This window comes from Vigna unguiculata, chromosome 2, assembly GCF_004118075.2.
Source record: "Vigna unguiculata cultivar IT97K-499-35 chromosome 2, ASM411807v1, whole genome shotgun sequence".
Classification (NCBI taxonomy): domain Eukaryota; kingdom Viridiplantae; phylum Streptophyta; class Magnoliopsida; order Fabales; family Fabaceae; genus Vigna; species Vigna unguiculata.
The window spans coordinates 12,700,710-12,726,368 of record NC_040280.1 but is presented as its reverse complement, the minus strand read 5'-3'; the positions used below and the strand labels follow the sequence as shown (position 1 = coordinate 12,726,368).

The following is a 25,659-nucleotide window of genomic DNA, read 5'->3' as shown; positions in this document are numbered from 1 at the left end:
TGATTGGACAACATCCAATGTCCTAGAGGCGTAGTAGATTACCCTCGGCTGCTTATCAATCCTTTGAGCTAGAACAGCCCCCAATGTATAATTGGATGCATCACACATAAGCTCAAATGGGGCTGTCCAGTCGGGCGCCTGAATGATTGGAGTATTGGTCAGGGCCTTCTTGAGGCAATCAAAAGCCTCTTTGCATCCTTTATGAAAGATGAAGTCAACATGCTTTTGTAGTAGGTTGGACAGTGGGAGGGCCTTTTTGCTGAAGTCTTGAATGAAGCGCCTATAAAACCCTACATGGCCAAGAAAAGAACGAACCTCTTGCACATAAGAGGGGTAAGGCAATTGTGAAATAATTGAAATCTTGGCAGGGTCAACTTCAATGCCCTTTTTAAAAATTATGTGCCCCAATACTATCCCTTGTTCTACCATGATCCAGCTTGTAGAAGCTTAGTCACCTCCTTCTTGACAACATCCGAGATGACAAGGTTGAGTCGCCTCAGTGGCTGTCTCACTGGCTTTGCTCAATCTTCCAACAATATCCTGTGCATTCATGTTGATGGGCTAATACCAGGAATGTCAGCCAATGTCCATCCAATTGCCTTCTTGTGCTTTTTAAGAACGTGCAACAACCTCTGCTCTTGTTCAGTAGTGAGGGAGGTGGAAATGATGACAGGCAGTTTGTCTTCCTCCTCTAAGTAGACGTACTTGAGGTTCTCTGGCAGGGGTTTCAACTCTGGAGTACTGGATGCTGGCTAAATATCAGGATCCAGAGGGGAGGGAGAAATGGGTTCCACAGCTTGTACCTGAGCATAACAATCAGATGCATATGTACTTCCTGCAACATGGTTAGTGCAACCTGATTGTATAACATCAAAGTCAATAGGTACAACATCTAGAGAGTCAAACTCAGTAGATTCAACATTATCCACATCATATTCAGCATCGTCAGAATCAGAATCAAGAACATCAATGCATGCAAATTTAGATAACTCAGACATAGATGAATGTTTTAATGCATGCAAAGAGTGGAAATCAGAAATAATTCCATCAATAATATCAACATGAAAAACATAGTGATCCTCAGAAGGATGTTTCATGGCATCCAGAATGTTAAATCGCACAACAATATCATCAAACTCCATGGACAAAGTACCTGCATGGACATCAATTTTGGTTCGTGTAGTTTTCAAAAATGGTCTGCCTAAAATGATTGGTGCAAAACCATGTGAAAATCCCTCTTCCATATCAAGAATGTAAAAATCAGCAGGGAAGATCATTTCACCAACACGAACCAAAACATCATCAACCAAACCTGCGGGGTGGGCAACACTTCTATTTGCCAACTGAATTACCACACCCGTAGTTTGCAGGGGTCCAAGATAAAGAGATTTAAAAATAGATAGAGGCATTACATTTATTGAAGCACCAAGATCAAGCATTGCATTTTCAAATTTATTGTTACCTATGATGCAAGGTACACAAAATGTACTTGGATCCTTGCATTTCTCAGGAATCTGAGGAACAGATTTACCTATCAATGCTGACAAATTTCTCCCCATGCTGATCTTTTCGTTTCCCTTTAGCCTCCTCTTGTGCGTGCATAGCTCCTTCAAGAACTTTGCATATCTGGGAATCTGTTTAATGGCATCCAACAGAGGTATGTTCACCTCCACCTTCCTGAAAGTTTCTAAGATCTCCCTGTCAACCTCTTCCATCTTTTTGCTTGGAATGGCTCTTGGAGGGAAAGGAAGAGGTATGGAAGGTGCAGCAGTAGAGGTGGAAGGTGTAGAAGTCACACCAGATGTGGAAGGACCAATTGCATGCGCATCACGCTTTCTCTGAAGTGTGGCAGGGTCCACTTCCTTTGGAGGTGTAGGCTCAGGAGTGGGAATTTCAATGTTCTTCCCGGATCTCAATGTAATGGCACTCACATTCCTCGGATTCTCCACCGTTTGTGATGGAAGCTTGTCATAATTCTGAGCCTGTGCCTGGTTTAGCAGAGTGGCCATCTGCCCCATTTGATTTGTCAAGGTCTGGATTGAGGCCCTAGTCTCCTGTTGGAATTGCATATTTTGAAAGGTCATCATCCTGACCAACTCCTCCAATGAAGTAGAAGAAGAAGGTGCAGGTGCTACAGTAGGAGCTGGTGTGGGTACAGGTGGAACTAGAGCAGCATGTGCAAGTGCAACTCTTTGCTGTGGTGGTGGTTGCACATTTTGAAATTGTTGGTTCTGTTGCTGTTGGTTTCCCTGGTTTCCCCATCTCAAATTAGGGTGATTCCTCCATCATGGATTATATCTGTTTGTTGACAAATCATGGTTTTGTTGTTGTTGATGTTGGGGCCTATTGTTATTGAAAATATTTGTTGCACAAGCCTGAGAGGTATCCACTTGTTGTAGAAGAAGAAGCTTGTTGCTGCAATGCTGGGCAAGAGTCTGTAAAATGAACAACAAATGTACAAAGGCCACAAACTCTTGCAGTTGGAGCTCTCTGATTGGAAGCAAGTTGATTGACCAGTGTGGTAAGAGCATCAATCTTACTTTCCAACTTCTTCGTGTACTCGGCTGCCCCTACATCATGAAACCCTCTAACAACTATGACATCACTCCTTGTGCCAAATTGTTGAGAATTTAAAGCCATGTTCTCTATTAGTTGTCTGGCTGCAGCTGAGGTTATGTTACCAAGAGCACCACCACTTGCAACATCAATCATATTTCGATCCATGTGGTGCAGGCCTTCATAAAAATACTACAAAAGGAGATGTTCAAAGATCTGATGGTGTGGGCAGCTTGAACAGAGATTCTTGAACCTCTCCCAGTACTCATAAAGAGTCTCCTCAGATTGTTGTTTGATGCCAGAAATTTCCTTCCTTATGGTTGTTGTCCTTGAAGCAGGGAAGAACTTGGCAAGGAACAATCTCTTTAGGTCATCCCAGCTTGTGATGGACCTGGGTGCAAGGTAGTACAGCCAGTCTTTCGCATTGCCCTCCAACGAATGAGAGAAAACCTTCAACTATACATGGTCCTCATGTACATCTGCAGGCTTCATGGTGGAACAGACGACATGAAACTACTTCAAGTGTTTGCACGGGTCCTCACCTGCAAGACCATGAAACTTTGGCAACAAGTTTATTAAACCAGTTTTCAGCACATATGGAACTTCCTCCTCAGGGTATTGAATGCATAAACTATCATAAGTGAACTCTGGTGCAGTGAGCTCACTCATGGTTCTCTCATGAGGTGGAGGAGGTTGAGTCATGTTATCAGTATGAAAATAAAAATGCTCAGAATAAACAATATGCTCATAATGTAAAGAATGAGGAGTGTCAGGAGTATGATGAGAATCAGAAGAGTCAGGAAAAGTCACTGAATATTCAGCATGCAAAGATGGATTCCTAAGATGCCTACCTCCTTTGTGGAATGTCCTATCAATCTCAGGGTCAAATGGTTGTAATTCACTTGGGTTTCCCTTAGTCATGCACCAAAAAACATTAATTCTAGTGATATTGGCATAACATAGGGTATAACTACAAGTATACTCAAACGAACTCCAAATGAGATGAAAATTGGTAGGATAACCCTTTGAGTGGTCAAACAGATGCACAAAAAAAATTAGATTAAAACTCAAAGCACAAGTATTTTTAACAATTTTTCAAAAGTGGAAAAAATGAAGAAAAATCACAAAAAACATTGCTGAAATGTAGAAAAGGGCATTTTCTGGAGAATCTGAGTTTGAAAACCAGCAGGGCGGGATTCAATAAGGTGGGAAATCAAATTTCACCCCAAATGCATATAAAATAATAGTGATTCTGATAACCAGAGCAACAATTATGGTCCTTTGAAGTTTAACTAAAAATCAGTCCAAAAGTTTTTTGAAACTCTCAACTCAGACCATACCAACTGCTCCAGCTATTTTTCCCATCAAGTTCAATGTCTTAGAAGTGGGGGGAAAAAATTTCAAGTCAAAACAAGCATCATAGCTACCAGAACAAAAATCTAGAACTTAAATGTCAGATTCGGACACTATTCATGCACTATTCACTACTACAAATGACACTATTCATGCGCGCCGCGACACTATTCACTACACTACACAGAAACACACAGGCATGGAAACAGGCACTGAACTTAACACAACATTAACATCACAATGAACATATACCAACTCAACCACACTTGAACTACACACACCAACACTAACACAAAAAAGTCTTTTAAGGTCCGATATTTTCGACCTTTGACGTCTGCCCAAACACCGACGTCGTACTGGGTGACGTTAAAATAACGTCAGAAAACAAACCAAACGTCACTTTAATAACAGAGCAATTTGACTTCTGTTGGGCTCTGACAGACGTTAATTTTCGCGCCAATTTTCACGCTAAATGGAACCAAAAAACAGAGCAATTTGACTTCTGTTGGGCTCTGACAGACGTTAAATAATGTCGGCCACATTAAGCTCAGACGTTAAATAACGTTTGTCAGAGCACCACCAGACGTCAATCTGCTCTGTTTTTTTTTAATTTGGTTGTTTTTACAACATTCTCACACTTGAAAATCAGCAAATTCCCAGAACAGTTTCATAATAATTTCAACACAATTATGGAGTTACAATTATATCTAATAACACTTAAGTTTCAACATATATTCTAAACTAATATACACAGTTCCCATTAATCTTCTTGCTTGTTACACTAAACATTACAAATAAATAAACACATATCAAAGTCATAAGTTGACATACAAAAATTAATAACTTTAAACTAAATGAGTTCTAACCTTTGAATATAATACTTTAAGTTGTTGGCCTCTAGGCTTACTCACAATTCTAATGAAATTTTGGAAACATAAAACATATGTTAGTTTTTATAACTAAGTAGATATATAGATTATAATTGAAAAAAATTAATACTTACTCTTGTAACATGTTTTTCAAAGCAGATGGAATCTTCCTATGGCATAAATAAAATCATACAACCGTGCATTGTCATGGAATGATGACACATAGTTGCCAATGATACCTACTGTCAATCACAAGTACTTAGCAGAAATAATTAATAATACTTCATAAAATATTACTAGAAAAAAAAACATACGCATCAATGTATGGCACAAAGTAGATCTCTCTATTTGACTCAACCATCCATGTTTGCAAATAAAGTTTGATGTGGTCATGTGAGTTTCCCGAAGGTTGAATGGTTTGAGGTTCAATGAATCCATATTCGGAAGATCGACCTTGGTCCACAATGAATCTATAATAAATCTACATACATAAAATAAAAATTAATGCAACAATAATATTAAAAAATCAAATACAATTACTCCAATTTTACAAATAACAATAAATATAATTTTATTTCATAATTTTACAAATATTATTATAAAAATTCAATTAAAAAACGAAATAGGCCAAAAAAACTAAAAAAAAATAGTCTAAGATAAAAATTATAATTGCAAATAAAAAATACAAGCAATTACATACATACAATGAAAAAGAGATAACAAGCAAAATAATTTCAAAACGATGCAAATGGGGATGAAAACGCATAATATTCGGTTGAAAACGCCTAAAATCAATCCACAATCAAATACCAACTAGTTTGGTGGTGAAAAATGTTCGAAACTCACCTAGAGGAGGTCAGAATAATGGTCACCGACGGGAAGGATCGCGAAACACTGCAAATGAGGATGAAAACGAAAAATATTCGGTTCAAAACGCTTAAAATCAATCCATAATCAAATCCCAACAAGTTTGGTGGTGAAAAACGTTCAAAAATTACCTGGAGCAGCTCAGAATGGTGGTTGCCGACGGAGAAGCTTCGCAAAAAATTGGTGGCACGACGAAACAATTAGGGTTTATGCGTTTCGCGTAGAGAAAACCCAAAAATTGACGTCGGGGCTGCGGGGGGTTAGACGTTAAATTAAGTCGGGGCAGAGTGGGTCAGACATTAAATTAAGTCGGGGGCAGAGAGCTCAAACGTTAATTTTTACATAACGTCGGGGTACTGTGGGTCAGACGTTAAATTACGTCTGTGTTGGAATGGGCAGACGTTAAAAAAGTCAAATAATTTACAATAATACCACCGGTCATTTTTAACGTGGGACTTTTTTTGGACAGACGTTATATGGGTGACATTATAGGACTTTTTTGTGTTAGTGCAAAAACACTGAACACAAACACACTAAAAATTTTACTTTGAACGAAACGATTGGTCCCCGGCAACGGCGCCAAATTTGATAGAGGTCGTACCCCACCAAATTAAAACAGAATAAATGCAGTATATGAAAGTGAACCAAGTCGTCTCCCAACGACCAATATTTTCATTTAAAGCTTCAATTTCCAGATGAACACAACAATACAACACAGGGGGGGTTGGCAGATTTACGGATGCAACACACAATTGAAAACTTAAATGCAGACGTCTAAAATCAATGTAAAAACAGCGTTGATTCTTTGCTTGAAATGAACATCCACCAATCACAAATTACAACTCAAAATGGTTATATTAACTCTCATGGAACCCGAATTAACTACTAAGCGCAAATTAACCCGAACTCAAGTGCAATTAAGCAAAGCACACACCCATGAATCTGCTACAGTTCACTAAGCATGAACACACAATGATTCCACTCTGCAATTTAAGCAAAAACAGAATGGTTTCTTCATTTAAACCCAAACACAAATTCAGAATTTAGAGATTAACATAACTCCACCGAACAAAACACTAATATCAAGGTTTTAATCCATTATTTGCAAAGAATCAACACATAAACTTAGTTCCTCATGGAATCCGAATAAGGCTTAAACATAAATTTTGATTCAACCATCCAAATGAGTGCAAATTGATGCAGAAAACCTAAATTGGTGCAGGAATAAAAAATGAGCAAGGAAAGAAATGGGCAACAACGAAAACAACAACCAAAAATGAGAATGCTTCAATATAAATGTTACCCAAACGGTAGAAAACGTTAATACAAGTTCAATGTGTTGTCCAAGACTCATAAAACGTGAAAAATGAATGGAAAATGTGAAAAATTAGCTTCTGCCACCATGGGTCACCTTCCAAAGCTTAAAAACAACAAAAATGGAGGTCTGAGAGAGTGTGGAAGAAGAAGGAGCGGCTGCTTCATTACATGCAGACCTAATTTCGTGGTCACTTCACCCCTGTCACTCATATTTACAAAACTGCCACTCTGTCACTCATAATTACAAAAATGCTACTCTTGGGCCTCTAATGTTGGCCCATTCACTCAGATGACGTGGAAATGATGTGGCAATGATGTGGCGACTCTCTTCAACTAAATATTGATGTTCCAAGCTCCAAAATTGCTTCACCCAAATACCTAAAAATAATTAAAAACAAAAATTAGGCAAAATAATTTGAAATTAGTCCAAATTCGGAACAGTGGCCCAATAAAGCCCAACAGATGAAAAACATTCTAAAGATGAACAATTAAGCACTAAACAACTGTCAAATAGGTACACAAGGGCTAGTGGAATGAAGGAAAATAATGACTCATCAGTAACCTACAAGTGTGGTCATTCAATTGAAAAATAGAAGTGTTGCCCACCTCTCAGGTTTCATTGAGGATATCTTGGTTTAGGTTGGGGAATTGATTTTTGCTACTGATTTTTACATTCTTGATATGGAAGAGGGATTTTCATGGGATTCTACCCTAATCATTTTAGACATACCACTTTTAAAGACAACCAGAACCAAGATTCATGTACATGAAGGTACTATGTCTATGGAATTCAATGACATTATTTTAGATTCAATATTTTTGATGCCATGAAATATCTATCTAAGGATCATTCTATTTTTCATGTTGAAATATTAGATGATGTTGTTGATGGCCATGTCTTTGAATCTCAAAATTTTCATGCCAGGAAATAACCATTATTGTCTTAATTGTCTAAGTTTACATGCATTGACATTGATGACGATGATTCTGAAATTGATGTTGATTATAAGATTGATGTTAATTTTGATTTTGATATTCATTCTAAGTTTGACTCTTTAGGAGTTGTACATATTGATCTTGATGTTATATAGTTAGAATGCACTAACCATGTTGTAGGAAGTACATATGCATCTGACTTTCATGTTGAGATACAGGCTGTGGAACCATTTTCCCCCTCCCTTCAGGTTCCTATTGTTGTTCAACCAACACCCAGGATTCCAGAGTTACAACCCCTACCAAACAACCTTAAGTATCTCTACTTGGAGGATGAGGAGAGACTATCTATCATCATTTGTATCTCCCTTACTATTGATGAAGAGTACAGGTTGTTGCAAATATTCAGAAAGCACAAGAAAGCCATTGGACAAACATTAACTAACATCCTTGATATTAGCCCATCAAAACGTGCACGAACAGGATACACTTAAAGGATGGAGCAAAGCTAGTGAGAAAATCATAGAGGCAACTCAACCTTGTCATTCTCGATGATGAAAAGAAGAAGGTGACCAAGCTTGTACAAGTTGGGATCATCTACCCTATCTCATATAGTTAGTGGGTGAGTTCCGTTCAGGTAGTACCCAAGAATGAGAGGGATGGGATTATCTCCACAAGGGTTCAAAATAGTTAGCGAGTTTGAATTGACTACAAGAGGCTAAATCAAGCAACGAGGAAAGATCACTTCCCTCCGCCATCCATTGATCAAATCCTTGAGCACTTGGCAGGTAAATCTCAATACTGCTTTCTTGATGGTTTTTCTGGTTACTTCCAAATTCACATTGCACATGTGGATTAAGAGAAAACTACATTCACCTGCCCCTTTGGCACTTTTGCCTATAGGAGGATTACATTTGGCCTATGTAATGCCCTTGGAACATTCCAGCGATGCATGCTTAGTATTTTCAATCATTTTCTTGAGAATTGCATAGAGGTATTTATGGATGATTCCACTGTGTATGGATCCTTTTTTGATGCATACCTACATATTCTGGATGGAGTGCTTAGCACATGCATTGAAACTAACCTTATTCTGAATTTTGAGAAATGTCATTTTATGGTAGAACAAAGCATAGTTTTAGGACGTATTATTTCCAGTAAAGGAATAGAGGTAGAGCCTACAAAGATAAATTTTATTTCACAATTGATTTACCCCTCTTGTGTGTGAGAGGTGTGCTCTTTTCTTGGCCATGCAAGGTTCTACAGGCATTTTATCCAGGATTTCAGCAAGAAGGTCCTCCCATTGTCTAAATTGTTGCAAAAGGAGGTTGATTTCATTTTTTATTAGCAATGCAAGGAGGCATTTGATTGCCTCAAGAAGGCCCTGACCACCTCTCCTATCATTCATGCACCTAATTGGACAGTCCCATTTGAGTCTGTTTAAACATAAAGTCTTGATCTTAATGCAAGGATTTGATCAATCAAGGATTGAGGAATCACATTAAGTCTGAAGTCCTTAGGTTGTCATTTCAAGGAATTGATTTAGAAATAGCCAAGTACTTTCAGGATCATTAATAATGGTTTTAATGTATAAGTATTCAGTAATAATGTAGTAGAAGAAGATTAGTGAAATTTAATCTCAACATTCTTATTCTGATAAGATTAATATAACTTCAATTAGCATATATACTTGTATTCATCATAATCAATCAAAACATTGTTTCACTACAAGTTTGAGATGTCTAAAGTTCTTAGGTTCTAAATTCTAGGAATTGATTTAGAAATAACTAAGTACTTTAAGGATCATATTAATAATATTTTAAAGTATAGTAAATCAGTAATAATGTAGTAGAAGAATATTAGTGATTCAATGTTATAACACTCATTCTGATAAGATTAATGTAACTTCGATTAGCATATGTACTTGTATTCATCATAATCAATCAAAACATTGTTTCACTACAAGTCTGAGCAGTTATGAGACAACTAACATATCTGAACGAATCCCTATGGATACGATTCTTGAGTACTACAACTGATTAAATGCATTTGTTGGGATTATAACAAAGTGTTAAAAAGCCTTCCATGAACCTCTTGAAATACCCAACTAAACCCATGAAGCTCCTTAACTTTGTCACTATCTTGGGACTCTCCCAATTCAGGACTACTTTTATTCCTTGTGTTAAGATCACATGACCAAGGAAATGCACTTTGTTTAGTCATAATTCTCACTTGGTCATTCCAAACATAATCATAATATCCATACTTTGATCTAATAGCTATTTTGTGGACATCTCTCTCCTTCACTAGGATTTGATGCTACTAGTGGCAGATCTTAACTAATAATTTTGGGGGAGCCAAAACAATACACTCAAAATTTATAATTTTTAAGTTGTATTTGATATGGACTACATTTTAAATAAGTTTTTTTTTTTAATTTTATCCTTTTCATTCATTGGATATTCCCATATTTGAAAACAATTTCTTGTATCACGTTCCAAATAATTAATATCAAAATCCTCACCTCTAACTTTGTGAAACATAAGAAAGACTCCTCTAATTTAACAATTCGATCATTAGTATAATGAATATGTAAGGAAGTTGAATCTACTTGATTTCATCTTCACGGGTAATCAAACCACAATTAAAAACTAGTTATGAAAAAACCCATGGAATACATTATTTTTTCTTCTATATTTATAAAAGATAAATATCCAAAGACTCGTGAAATAAATAAAAAATGCTAACTATTAAACTAATATTTCACAATCAAGTGAGACAAAAGAGAGATTTTTTTTTCAAGAATGGAATAAAACATATGAGAAATAAGAGAAAAAATAGTGAATTTGTGTTTAACTTTTTCATTCCTTCAAAATATAAAAAAATGACATTGGAAAATACATACAATACGTAAAAAACTCAAAAGACAATTAAAAAGAAAATAATATATATATATATATATATATAATTTAATTCAATTTTCAATATATACTATATATCATTTAAAATTTTTTAAAAATTTAAAACTTTTTAATATCCAAAATTTAAAAATTAAAAAGAATAATATTGGAGGGGCCATGAGGCCCCTCTGTCCTTAGAAAGGTTTGCTAGTGAGTGGTACCTAGACCTCAAATCTGTCTTTTAAAACACAATAACACCACGCAACTGATCCATCAACTCATCCACTCAAGTTTATGCACAACTTCAATCCACCATCTTTCCTCTTCACTAGCAACACTACTTTGAAGATCTTTTCTGGCTCTCTTAGTCATGCCTTAGCTTTGTCCAGGGCACCACTCCCATTGAACTTGGGTGGGTCATATCTCATGAATTTCCTCAAACTCATCTCCCTTAGCTGGTTAGGCACAAATGTCACAACAATTGCACTAGATGCTCTATGGCTCTCGGTTATCACCTCACTTTGTAGGTGAGGTGTGTTGGCCTCTTATTCCATGTCCCTTGCAATTGCACTCACATCAGTAGAAGGTTAAGATGTGGTAGATAGTCCACAAGCCAGCAAACAATCAAACACAACATAAACATTCAAAGGACATGTCATACACTTATAAAGCACATAATCAAGCAAACAAATAAACCAACAATGAGGTGCACAAAAGGGACTTTAGCAAAACCCACTCTCTAAAAGGAGTCTAATTATAACTTGTATATACATGTTAAAATAATTTTTTAGAATTTATTCATCAAATCTCTACAACTAAATATTTAAATTAATATTATTTTTTCATTTATATTTTAAAAAATATCTATTTTAAATTTATAATGTTTTTAAAATATTAAAAATATTAATGTAAAGTGACACTTGTAATTTTTAAATTTTAATATATTTGAAATAATTTAAAAAGCTATATTTTTTTTCTTTAAAAAATTATATTTCAAATAATTTTAAAAACTATATTTTCTTTTGTTTAAAAAAAATTATATTTCAAATATTAAAATTTAAAACTTAAAAATTGTTAGTTTTGAAATGGTGATTTAAGCCAAGTATGGGGGGTTGAATTGTTAGGATGTAAAAGCAGTAGACCAATACACTTTCAATCGGTTGAAAAATAAAAACAACTGACTAATTTGTTCTTGAGCTATAAAATAGTCGATTAAAAAGACAAATCAATCGGCTAAAATACTGCGAATTTATGCAAAATACAGAAATCACAGATTTAACTCAAACAAAAATCTTTTGTATACAAGACTTATTACAATCAATATTTCTAACTCTTATACAACCTCAGATTACAGAAGAACACATTAAAACACAACAAAGAGTATATTACTTGATTTTCTTGACATTTTAAAGTGATTTAAAGACAGTGAGAAGAGGGAAAGAGAACTGCACAATTGTTTTTATACTAGTTCACTCAATCACAGAGCTACATCCAATTTTCCAAGACAACCTGAGCTTGGTTTCCACTATATTCAAAAGTTGTACAAATCAAACACCAAGATTAGACTTTTGAACAAAGAACCACGCAAGATTTTTGACTCACAAAAATCTAGACAACTACCCTGCAAGAATCACACTTACAAACCTGAAATCATATCAGGCAACTAACCAGAGGCACAAGAACATCCAAACCTAATGGTGGTTGTCCCTAGCCAACCATATAGGTGTTCTTCAAGCTACTCACAAGCCAAAATGCCTCCAAGATCAACCAAGATCTTCAAACAACAAGTTGCAATTGTGTATTACAGAGACAGAGACAGAGACAAAGAGTTTTCCAAAGAAGAATGACAAGATTTTGCGCTCAAAAACTAAAAAACGTAGCTCTGCTCTAAAAAACACAGCATATATAGTCTGGTTTAAGTGAAATTAGTCGATTGAATTTTCCATACAGTCAAATGATTTCGCTTGACTTAAGTGAAATCAGTTGATTGAAAAATAATTCAACTGGTTGAATGTATTCATACCAGAAACTATATACTACAAGCCTTTTAACCTGTTAAAATCCATTTTAACATATTAAAAGAGACACACCAAGACTAACAAGACATTTAACTTATGTCATATAGCCTACCAACATGATATAACACAAAACATTACATTTAACATATTATTTTCATATTTAACACACTAAACACTTAATCTTCAAGTGGATCTTCATCGATCTTCATGAAATACCTATGATCTTCATGCACATGGCATTATCAATTCTTTGCTTTAAGCTTACTTGTGCCAACACAAATGTCGCTTTACATAAAATAGAGGTTGTTTTATTAACATTAAAAGTGTAAAAAATAGAATTAATTTCAATATTTATGTAAAGTGATTCAAATACGTGTATATAAGTTGTAATTATGCTTAATTATTAAATTGCCCATTTTGGATCGGGACATCATTACTTCATTTTAAAAATTAAATTTTGGAATTCAATTGAGTGAAAATTTCAAATACAAGGACGTAATTAAATATAAAACATTGTTATATGACACTTACACCAACACTTGTCACTGATACTTGTTAAGATATGTCAAATATTGTATTAGCTATAATTTAGGCATTATTATCTCTATGAACAAATCTGGGCACTCATTCCTTTAATAGATGAGGAATTAAAGAACTCTTGTCTGTATATATATATAGTACCTTATTCTTTGAAAATACATCAAAATTATTCTTTAAATCTTTTCTATATGGTATCAGAGCCAAACACCGACATCCTCTACAATATAGGAAGCGGTGCTTCTTTATTTGAATATTTTTTATGACTCCTTCCGATAAAAATCAATCGGAGAAACTTGATTTTGGGACTTTCGCTGCTACCCACATGCAAGAAGCTATTCCCAAAAATCATAGTTCTACTGTTGCCAGATTTGTGACCAAGTCAAGTATATCTAACTTTGCTCTTAATCTTTATGTTGTTATTAGGGGTGGTGATAATTGATTCAGGTGCTACCGATCATATGACTTATGATCCACATAAATTTATTAATTTTTCCCCTAATTGTTCTAAAACTGCTATTATTAATGCCAATGGGATCTCATCTCCTATTGAAGGTGTAGGTACTATATCCCTCTCTCCCTCCTTATTAATCTTTGATGTTCTATTTGTTCCTACATTGAATTGTAATATTCTCTCTGTCAGCAAGTTAACCAAATCACATTCTTGTGTTGCCTTATTTTATCCAACCCATTGTTTTTTCCAGAACATCCATTCCACGGAGAAGATTGGCAGTGGTATAGAGAGAGAATGAATGTATTATCTTGAAAATGTCTCACAACAAACCCATAAAGGAACGTTGGCTTGTCTTGCGAATGAACACATACACGATAAAAATAAAAAGGAAATTTGGTTATGGCATAGAAGATTGGGACATCCCTCTTTTGGTTATCTAAAAAAATTATTTCCATCCCTCTTTCATAAATGCAATATTTCTGATTTTATTTGTGAAACTTGTGTAATGGCAAAAAGTCATTGTGTTGTGTTTCCTTTAAGCAATAAAAAAATATATTTTCCTTTTTCATTAATCCACATAGATGTTTGGGGCCCTGCCCCACAATCTACACATAATGGAAAAAAATGGTTTATCAGTTTTATTGATGATTGTACTCGGGTAACTTGGGTGTATTTGCTTAAACATAAAAGTGATGTGTGTAATGTGTTTCGTTCCTTTCATCATATGATAGTTACTCAATTTAATACACACATTAAAGTCATTCGATTAGACAATGGAGGGGAATATTTTAAGACTGAGTTAATCAAATTCATGAACTCCAAAGGCATCTTACATCAAACTACATGTTCTTATTCACCACAACAAAATGGGGTGGCTGAGAGAAAAAATAGACACATATTAGAGGTGACAAGATCACTTTGATAGATGGTAATGTCCCATCTCATTTATGGGGCGAGGCTGTGAGATCTGCAATTTATTTGATTAATCGAACACCTTCTAGTGTGCTTAACTTTCGAAGGCCTTTAGATGTGTTGTCTGATCATTGTATCCTTCCTTCCATAGTCTCTTTACCGCCTCATATTTTTGGATTTGTTATATATGTTCACTTACACCCACATCAACGTACAAAACTTGAAGAACGAGCTTTAAAATGTGTTTTTGTTGGGTATGGATCAACTCAAAAAGTCTATTGTGCTTACCATGCACCATCAAAGAAATTTTATTTCTCTATGGATGTGACATTTAATGAGCATAGTTTTTTTATGTTGATTCTACACTTCAGGGCGACAATGAAAGTGAAGTTCATAATCATGATGTTAGTATGTTTGATATCCTAGATATAAAATTATACTGTAAAGATAAATTATCGTGTGAAGATAATTCTGCAGGAAGTGAGCCAATCCTAAATATGGAAACTTCTCCTTTGGATAATACAGTGTCTTCTAATCCTAACCAATTGGCTCAATCTTCTCCACAGGTTCGGCTTGATTCTTCAGAGGTACCTTCTGATCCTATCTCTAATAATACTAATGTAGTTGAAACTAATCATGAAATTGTTTTTCTTGATCCTACCCTTGATAATACTAATTTAGACGAAACCGATCATGAAATTGATCCTTGTTTGCATGAGACCACCAACACACCAAACATTGAATCTATTATTGTCCAGTATAATCTTCCACCCCGTTCTAACCGTGGTCAACCTCCAGCTAAATATGAACCAGACCTCTGAGCCAAAGTTAAATATCCCATTAGTAAATATGTGTCATCTCACAAGTTATCTCAGTCATATTCATCATTTATATCTCAATTATCTTCAATTTCTATTCCTAGTAATATACAAGAAGTTTTGGCAGATCCTAGATGGACCAAAGCAATGGTTGATGAGATGGCAGCTTTAGAAAAAAATAACACTTGGGATCTTGTGTCCTTACCAAGAGGGAAGAAGACTGTGGGCTGCAAATGGGTATTTACAATTAAGCATAGAGCTGATGGAACTATTGAGAGGTATAAAGCACGACTTGTGGCTAAAGGTTACACTCAATCTTATGGTGTAGATTACCAAGAAATGTTTGCACTAGTAGCCAAGCTCAATACTGTGAGAATACTTCTATCACTAGCAGCAAACCAAGATTGGCCTCTTCTACAATTTGATGTGAAAAATGCATTCCTACATGGAGAAATTTTAGAAGAAATTTATATGGATTCTCCACCAGGTATGACCGATTCAATTGGAATGAAGGTTTGCAAATTAAAGAAGGCACTATATGGATTAAAACAATCCCCAAGAGTATGGTTTGGATGTTTTACCAAGTCTATGAAGGTTTTTGGCTATAGAGCTAGTAACTCTGATCACACCTTATTTTTTAAGAGAAGAAAAAGAAGAATTATAGCTTTGATTATATATGTAGATGACATGATTGTTACAGGAAAGGACCAAGATGAGATTTCTAGTTTACAACAATACCTTGCATCTGAATTTGAGATGAAACAACTTGAAACCTCAAATATATTTTGGGTATTGAAGTAGCTAGATCAAAACATGGTATTTTTCTATGTCAAAGAAAATATACTATTGATTTACTATCAGAAACTGGACTGCTTGGGAGTAAATAAGTTGATACACCAATTGAACAGAATCATAAACTCTTTCAATGCTACAATTCAGCAAACATAAACAAAGGGAGATACCAAAGGCTGGTAGGAAAATTAATTTATTTGTCTCATACAAGTTCAAATATTACCTATGCAGTGAATGTTGTTAGCCAATTTATGCATGACCCACGAAAGCTTCATATGGATGTTGTTGAGAGGATTTTGAGATATTTAAAGTCCACTCCTAGAAAAGGAATTTTGTTCTCAAATCATGGAAACTTAAAGGTAGAAGGGTACACTGATGCAGATTAGGCATATTCAAAAGATGATAGAAGATCTACCTCTGGATACTTTATTTTTGTAGGAGGGAATCTTGTAACTTGGAGGAGTAAAAAGCAGCTTGTAGTAGCAAGATCTAGTGCTGAAGCAGAATTCAAAGGCATGGCACTAGGTGTATGTGAACTTTTGTGGATTAAAAATGTGCTATTAGATTTGGGCTTTAAATAAAATGAAACTATGAGTTTGTACTGTGATAATACGTCGGCTATAGCAATTGCTCACAATTCGGTGCAACATGATAGAACAAAGCATGTGGAGATTGATAGACATTTCATTAAAGAAAAACTTGAAGCTGGAATAATTTCCTTTCCTTTTGTAAGATCAGAATTGTAGTTGGGTGATGTTCTCACTAAAGGAGTGTCAAGCAGAGTGTTTAATGAGTCTCTATTCAAGTTGGGAATGTGTGATATCCATGCACCAACTTGAGTGGGGGTGTTAAGATATGTCAAATATTGTATTAGCTATAATTTAGGCATTATTATCTCTATGAGCAAATTTGTGCACTCATTCCTTTAATAGATGAGGAATTATAGCACTCTTGTATGTATGTATATATATAGTACCCTATTCTTTGAAATAATACATCAGAATTATTCTTTAAATCTTTTCTATAATACTGTCACGTGGCAGGCCACAACTATGATGTGACATGTGATATGTAATAAATAGTATAATGTATGTAAAAGACCTAATTGAATGTTTTTAACAAAAATTTGAACTTAAACAAAAGACAAATAAAAAAACCAAATTGAATAATTGAAATGAAAATGAAGACAAATTTAACCTCACCAAAAACAAGTATTTTTGTTTCTTTTTCATATTGTTTTATCAGAAATAGAGTAATATTTTCTCATACGCACTTCATCATTGATACCGATACACAAATCTTTCTAAACACATATTGTTCCTGCGGAAAACAAATAAGGTATGTCAGACACAAGCGTTACCTTACCCCAATCTGCAGTCTCCTTAGTAGGCTCCTCCCGGCTGGTATATGTCGTCTGTGGATATCTCGATGTGGACCGGTTTGGACCCGAGAGGGGTTACCTGCGGAAGAGACTCCAATGCTCAAGTCAGCAAAAACTCTCAGAAAGTCAAATCTCATAATTAGGGGAGTAATGAATGCATACCTTTAATTGCTGGGATCCATACATATTTATAGATTATTAATTATGCTTAGCCACGTCATGGGTTGGGCCCCTGTTTGGGTCGTAGGTGGGCCTAGGTCTTGGGCGAGGCCTCTTAGAACGGTTATCATGGGCCCTTAGGGGCCTTGCGGGTAGTGCTCTGAATTTGTCAAGTTCTTGCTTAATCATCCTAAGTTAGCGGCTTAGGCCGGTTACCCTTTAATGGCTTAGGCCGGGTACTGTTAATCGTTCATATATGGTGATTACTTGCGTCTTTGGGGGCTATATAGGCGGGTTTTATGGCTATAGTCGGGTTAAATCGGCTAGATGTGGTACACCAGTCCCCCAGTCTTTGCCGGTATAGCTATAGCGGCAAAGGATGAGAAGTGTGTTTGGCTAGGCCGGCTAGGTGTGATACACCAGTCCCCCAGCCTTTAAGTGTGAGGAACAGTGTTAAGGCTTAGTATCTGAATAGGTTTGGGGCAGGTGAAGGGGTGGTAGATGTCAGATGTCTAATCGAAGGGGTTTTGCGTCATCATATTTTAGGGTTGTGACCTTTGGTGTGCATTGTAATGCTTCATATGGGTTGTAACTTTTGGCGGGAAAAAATTGTGTCGTTTGGAATCATCGCTTATAAATGTGGATTGCGTGGAGAGTTTGTTTTTGTTGGCTCATTTTTAAGAATTCAGAAATCTGAGATTTGTGTGCGTTAGATTGTTGTAGTTTGATGTGGGCAGTTGTCGACGAAGTGAGTGGTAAACATGTGGGAGAGGGTGTCGAAGAAGTCGATGGAGTATGGCGGAAGGGTGGTAAACCATTCGAGGGCAAGGCCTTTAAGGGTGGTAGGAAAGGCCTTGCAGAAAACAGAGTCATGGGAAGTGTAGAGGGCGATGTGGGTGATATAAACCTTGAGGTGTTCGTCTGGGTCGGTCTCACCTGTGTAGCATTCTAGTGTGAAAGGTTCCCACTATGCAGGGACGGGGTGTTGGCGATGAAATCGGTAAAAGGATGACGATGTCTTGGTTGTGTGGATGGGAACGGGTGAGGGGGGATGGGATGGTGAACGAGGGTGGGAAAGGTTGAAGTAAAGTTGTGAAGGGGGTTATGGGTGGTAGGGAGGGTGGGAGGCATGTTATAGGGTGGGATGTGGGTGATGGGTAAGGTGGCGGCAGGGGTAGGAGCCGCAGTGTTTCCTGGAAGGGTGGGATGGAAGTGTGTATGATGGGTTGAGAGGATGGGAGTTTGTTGAGTGGTGGTGAAGTTGTGCGGGGTAGGATTGTACTCGCTTTCTTCTTCGGTGGGCTGGAAAGCTGGGGACCTTGCGGCATCGGATGTTTCCTTAGCCTTTCCCTTTTGAGTGGGATCGACCTCAATCTTTTGCCTTAGGCGTGAGTTCTCCTGTCGTAGTGCCTCCATCTCATCAGCACTATGTTTCTTCAAATCAGCCAGCTCCTGTTGCATCTTGGCTTGACCGTCTAAGATAACGGCCAAGTCTGGGGTGATATTAGCAGGTGCTGCAGGACCTGCTTCAGCTTGCTTGTTAATTCCTGCTCTGCTGCGGGTAGAAACCATTTTCGAGAGAATGCAGGTTGGTCCGTAAAGTGTTATCTCGTGTCCCACGGTAGGCGTCAATTGTTCTTACGGAAAACACATATTTAAATGGATAATGATATTTTGTATCTTAGATTAACTTTTCCAATACGATATTCTCTAAATCGTGATAACTATAATAAATCCAAAAATTTGACATATATTACTTGAATCTAATTTTAAATTCAGAAATCTATTTTTATTAATTCAACGCACATTATTTGAAACTAATTTTGAAATCGGGAATTTATTTATAACACTTTATTTTAAATTACTATAATTTATTTCCTATTCCTATTAATATTATATGCTGGTTTCTTGTCAAACCATCTTTGGCACAAATTTATTAGATGTGATTGACTTTTTTAAGATTTATAATGTTTTTATTGCAACTATTTTCTTACATAACTCTAATTTTGTTATTATATTTAAATTTAAATCAAATCGGTAAGTCGAATTGAAGTCCTTAGATTCACACTTAGAAATGGATATAGAGAACATATTGCCAGAATATAACACTGTGTTTTTAACATATATCTATCCTGAAGAAAGTCCATAATATTTCAAATTAATAATTTGAATAAAAGAGAATTAAATTACATTTAATTTATTTTCAATAATAATAATAATAATAATAATAAATATAATATAAAATTAAATTAAATCATATTTCAAGTATAACACATTAATACACATTCTTCTACTCTGTATTTTTCTTTTCTTTCTCTTACGCTCTTTTGATCCCTACCCTCCAGCTGCATGGCTTCCAAGCCCCGCACGGTTGAAGAGATCTTCAGGGATTTTAGAGCCCGAAGAAACGCTATTATTCGCGCACTCACTCACGGTGCTACTCTTCTCTTTCCAATGCCGCTTTCTTTTTCTTTTTTTTTTTATTTATTTCGCTCTCTCTCTTTTTTTTCACCGTTGCCTTTTTTCTTTTCTTAGACGTTGATGAATTTTACGGTCTCTGTGATCCAGGTAAAGGCTATTTTCTGATCCTTTCCCCCTTAATTTTGTACCCTGGTTTCTGTTGCATCAAAAATGAAAATTGGATATTGTATTTTTTGTTTTTATTTTTTTTTGTTGGTATTTCGTTATGTTTTGCGAATTTGTTGAATAAACAAATTGTGCGGTGTGCGAATTGTTCTGCATGGTTGTTGGAGTGAACAAGGTAGAGTTTTTGACACGGATTGAGAAAGAAACTAAATGGGTAGATAGTAATGGAGAAAATGTGAGCTTTTGCATGGTTCATGTGCTGTTTAGTTAGCGTAAGAAAGTCAAATAATAGTACTGAGTTTTCTGTGTGGCATTTGGGTCTGGTAGCAGAGGGTAACATCCATGTTCATTTTTCTGGTTTGATTTCAGTTAGATTGAGATTGTTAATATATGTGGTTTTGTAATTATTGAATAATATGTTGTGTCCTTCCATTAACTTTGAAGTTTCCATTGTGTTTCCTTAAGGTAAGGATAACTTGTGCCTCTATGGACATCCAAACGGGGCCTGGGAGGTAGCTCTGCCATCTGAGGAAGTTCCACCGGAGCTCCCTGAGCCAGCTCTTGGAATCAATTTTGCCAGGGACGACCTTAGCCGCAAGGACTGGCTTTCTCTGGTTGCTGTGCATAGTGATTCATGGCTGCTTGCTGTGGCCTTTTACCTTGGAACTCGGCTTAACCACAATGAAAGGTATGATCTAACATTGACAAAGATTCATATGTAATAATCCCAGTTCACTGTGGCTGTGTATTTTTATCAAGGACGTCCATTTGCACTTAGTTTGGTTTGGTTATGACTGGAGTTTATACCGGACATTCATCTAAAACATAATGATAGAGTCAACAAATCCAATATGTTTCAGACCTTGGAGATTGTTTTCAGCTCTAGACTAATGATGTTAACGTCTTTATACTTGGATTTTGGTTTTGTTTTGGGTTAATATTATCTGGGAGTTCCTTATTTGCTGTAATTCTTGACAAGGATTATGCTTGATGGTCTCTATTAAAGATGCATAGGCAAAGTGGGCATTTAGATTGTATAAAAAACCTTAGATCAAATGCAGCATTCCTATAATACTGGCTAGATGCTACTTGGGTCTTTTGCCAATCCATCTTTTGTCACGCTTTCCATTTTCTGTGACATGGCAGGATCTTTGCTATTTTATGCGTCTTATCTTATTGAAGGGTTGTGAATATGGATGACTATGTTTTCAGTATCTAGGCTGTTACTTGTACTCAGTTAAGTGAGCATTTTATGTGTTTCAGCTTAGTTTTTGTATATTTTTTTGCTTGGCAACAACAACTTTGGCTCAGTTATTGATTATGCATTTCTTGAATCTTGAATACTTTTGATTATCAGAGCATTCGTAAGTGTGCCATATATATTGGATATGTTAACTCTTCTATCTTTGATATAGCGGGTGCTTGGCAATATGTTATCTGGGATACTGTACCTGCTTTGCTAAGTACTGTGCTGTTTATAACACTGTTGGGATTATGGGATTTTTGGATGGAGTGTTTACAACTAGGTTAAAAAGTTACAACCCACCTAGCCTATGCCATTGAATTATGGATGTATCTTGAAACAATCTTCCTCTTAGCAATTGTCCATATAGGTATCAAACTCTTTGATTATAACTTGTGTAATAATCTCCCTCTAAACAATTGTCATATTGAAAATTGAACTCATAAATTCATGAAAAAATTATAATTGATAGTTAGGACATAGCTCTTTTACCTAAGAGTATATAAATCCAAGTATCACAATTAGATGACTTAACCCACACCACGAGATAATTAATGTTCCTTCTAACAATTTCCTCTTTAACAAGTGTCTTACTAGGAATTCAACTTTTTGACCGAAACCTAACTCATCTAGTCTACACTACAGTACAATTGATATAAATTACAACAATCTTTTCTTCAATAATTTCTCCATATTGTAATCAAACTTGTGATGTTGGCTTCAATATCGATTGTTTGAATAATATCAATTGTTTGAACAAGGGCTTATTACTAAATTAAAAGTTATAGTTAATAGTTTGAATACAACTCTATCTATTTCGAAGCATAGTAACTCAAGCGTCATGCTTTTTTAGCTTCAGCATCTTGGATTGACAACTATTGGTTTTCCCTTAAACTAGAACATTCTACAATTGACAATTGGAAAAGATGTCGGCATATAAAATTTCTGTTGGATTTCTTTATTGTAGCGCGTTGCTAAGACTCAACTGTAATTTATCATATGGTTCTTTCTGATGTTTTCGTGGACTTAAATGGCAGAAAACGCCTATTTGGTTTGATCAATGCTCTTTCCACTGTTTTTCAAGTTGCTACTGGCAATAAACCAATTAAGGAGAAGCTGAGCATGGATAGCGGAAGCAAATGTGATGTAAGCATCGATGTTAGTGATTTCCTTTCTTTTTCTAGTGATTATTGTTTCTTTTGGCTGGTCAGGTATTGGTTTTGTAATGGTAAAGTTCCATAGAAACAAATGATAATGAAAATAAGCATATGAATGCGATGAAAGGTTTTATTTTGTTTTGACAAACAAAATGACAGGGAGGCTTGATAAAAGGTGAGCATATTAAAATATTTTGTGGAAGCTGTGGTGGAAAATACAATGGAGATGAACTTTGGATCGGATGTGATATATGTGAGTGGTGGTACCATGGGAGGTGCGTTATGATTAACCCTGCAAAGGCTGACACCCTAAAGCACTATAAATGTCCATCATGCAGCTTGAGAAGGAGCAGGTCATAGACTGAAGGCAATCAAATGGGAATATGTGACTCAGGTGAATCTTGTTTCATGCCTCACAATCTCACAACATAGTGCAATACTTTTACTTCACTTGTAGAGCTTCATATAGTATATAGAATATAGAATATAGAGTATATGACAAATTTCAATCGGATAACTAGTTGATCATATTTGCTTCAATTTACACATTGTAAGTTTGTTTTATTTTTATGTTGTTTCACGAAGTAAAAGGTGGCCGTTTTCATCTTTTATCCCGCACATTTTCTTCTGATCAAACTCTAGTTATGTTGCTTGACGTGGAACTCACAAGGATTAAAGGAATGGAGAATTTAGGGAAAACGAGGGAAATTTGTAGCGACAATGAGACTTGTATATAATTCAAAAACACTTTACCATGTAAATTAATTTTAGTTTATAAAAAAATTATTTTATTGTATTCTCATTTAGGAAGTTGATAAATAAATTTATAAACTAATTTGTAGAAGTTATTATATATTAGCTTCTTTTAAATATTATTTGTACTCTTCCACAAATAAATTTTAACATGAGTTTTTTTTTTGTTTATAATTATAGTTTTCAACAATGAGTATTTGAACTTTTGTTCTTTTATTATGTAAATAATTTTTTGTTATTAAAAGAATTATTTTAGAATTTTATTTTTCATTTTATCTGGTTGATAAGTGTAATAATTTTTTTTTATAATTTATTGTAAATGTGAGATAAAGTTGTGTTTTCACAAGGCAACCTAAATCAGGAACTACTATAAAACATAAGATTTTTTACTATTTTCTTTTATTAGTTGTATAATGTTTTCATTTGTTAAAATATTTTAGACAATTTTAGTAAACACTTATATAAACCACCCCAATCAAACATTTAATTGAATGAATTTCAGAAGTCTTTAAATCTAGTAAAACCCCGCTTTTTAGAGTTCACATTTTCTTTCATCAAAATTATCGAGGTGACTTTCTTCGTGAGTTTTTTGATAAACAATTCTCTTAGAGATCCTTTGAAAATATATAGGTTTTGGAGACTTAGTGTAATCTTCACTCGACAAGTCCCCTTTTGCTCGGTAACATGATCACAAATCTTCTTTATGGGACTTTCCTTAATGTTTCTGGTATAGGAGCCAAGCACCTATTATCAACACTCAAACTACCCTCGAGTCCTTCCATTCTATGTTCTCCTTGGCTAGTTGATCAAACTCTTCGCTCAGTGCAATCCTTCTCTTTCTTCGTTCAGTCGGGCGATCGGAGTACCTGTCTAAAAGGTTCTGATGCTTAAGTCAGTTAAGGCCGATAGGCAAGTGATAATAAATGTTGTAATAAATGCGGGTTTCAAATCCATACCAACCTACCTTGTGCCTCTATTTATAGTTTCTGGTATGGGCATGTGATTAGGGTTTCTTAATCATGACTTAATTGCTTTTTAAACTTGATTATTGACTTGTATTATCTTAATTCACCATGGACTTACTGATCTAGGTTTTGGTGTAGCCGCTCGACCGATGGGTCGTGTGTCATGTATTATCTTAATTCACCTTGGACTTAGTGATCCAGGTTTTGGTGTGGCCGCCCGACCAATGGTCTGGCGGTGGGCCATACAGCCCACAAGCCCCCCAAGCCTTCGCGTTACCGTAATAACGATCAGCTTATTTTGTAAAACCTTCGCTTGTTGAGGTTATTCATCGGTCGACCCAATTATAACAAGAAGTTGGTTTAGCTAAGTTATTGTGAAGCCCCGTAGAGGCATTCGTTTAGACAACACGTGTCACTAATGTACCCTATTGGGGTTTTGTTTGATCGCATGGGTCGGTGTTGTTCGAACGGGGCTTTCGATGAAGTTCACCCTTTAATCGATCAGACTTATTTCGGGTCCCGTAGGGAGCCCTGGTCGGTCGATCGGCCTCTCGTGTAAGTGATGATCGAAATACGAGAAACGCCCTTTTTTTTATTGATGCAAATCTTTACTGTTACACTCTATTGGGGTTTCGTTTGACTGCATGGGTCGATGTTGTTCGAACGAGGCTTTCGAGGAAGCTCACTCTTTGATCGATCAAACTTATTTCGGTTTGATCAATCAATCCTTCTCTTTCTCTGTTCGGTCAGTTGGCGATTGGGGTACCTGTCTAAAAGTCTCTAATGCTTAAGTCAATTAAGGTCGATCGGTGAGTGGTAATAAATGTTGTAATAAATGCGGGTTTCAGATTCTTACCAACCTACCTTGGGCCTCTATTTATAGTTTTCGGTATGGGCCTGTGATTAGGGTTTCTTAATTCACCCTGGACTTACTGATCCAGGTTTTGGTGTGGCCGCCCGACCGATGGATTATCTTAATTCACCTTGGACTTACTGATCCAGATTTTGGTGTGGCCGTCCGATGGTCCAGCGGTGGACCATACAGTACACTTAATTTGTTTGAAGCTATGTATGGAAGGTTGCACTTCC

At 35.9% G+C, this 25,659-nt stretch overlaps 1 protein-coding gene and 1 non-coding gene across 4 annotated transcripts; both read left to right on the top strand.

The window, feature by feature from the left end:
- The first annotated feature begins 2,770 nt into the window (after window positions 1-2,770).
- Window positions 2,771-2,877, top strand: LOC114174765. Its single transcript, XR_003602727.1, has one exon. It is a non-coding gene; the product is annotated as a small nucleolar RNA R71 (small nucleolar RNA).
- A 17,285-nt stretch (window positions 2,878-20,162) lies between these two features.
- LOC114173216 (PHD finger protein ALFIN-LIKE 1-like) lies at window positions 20,163-23,596 on the top strand. 3 transcript variants are annotated; one of them, XM_028057476.1, is made up of 5 exons: window positions 20,163-20,300; window positions 20,402-20,434; window positions 20,918-21,140; window positions 22,733-22,853; window positions 23,012-23,596. In XM_028057476.1, exons 1-5 carry the CDS (start codon window positions 20,216-20,218, stop codon window positions 23,210-23,212), a joined length of 663 nt encoding a protein of 220 aa, XP_027913277.1. In that variant the 5' UTR covers window positions 20,163-20,215; the 3' UTR covers window positions 23,213-23,596. The 3 variants fall into 3 exon arrangements, with proteins under 3 accessions (XP_027913277.1, XP_027913278.1, XP_027913279.1); XM_028057477.1 differs by having other exon boundaries at window positions 22,733-22,841; window positions 23,012-23,594; XM_028057478.1 differs by lacking the exon at window positions 20,402-20,434.
- Window positions 23,597-25,659: the final 2,063 nt, after the last annotated feature.

Excerpts from the sequence above, each read along its gene's own strand:
- LOC114173216 (XM_028057476.1), top strand. The coding sequence starts at position 20,216 with ATGGCTTCCAAGCCCCGCACGGTTGAAGAGATCTTCAGGGATTTTAGA. Across the intron at positions 21,141-22,732 it reads CGGCTTAACCACAATGAAAG|AAAACGCCTATTTGGTTTGA; the intron begins GTATGATCTAAC and ends CTTAAATGGCAG. Across the intron at positions 22,854-23,011 it reads AATGTGATGTAAGCATCGAT|GGAGGCTTGATAAAAGGTGA; the intron begins GTTAGTGATTTC and ends ACAAAATGACAG.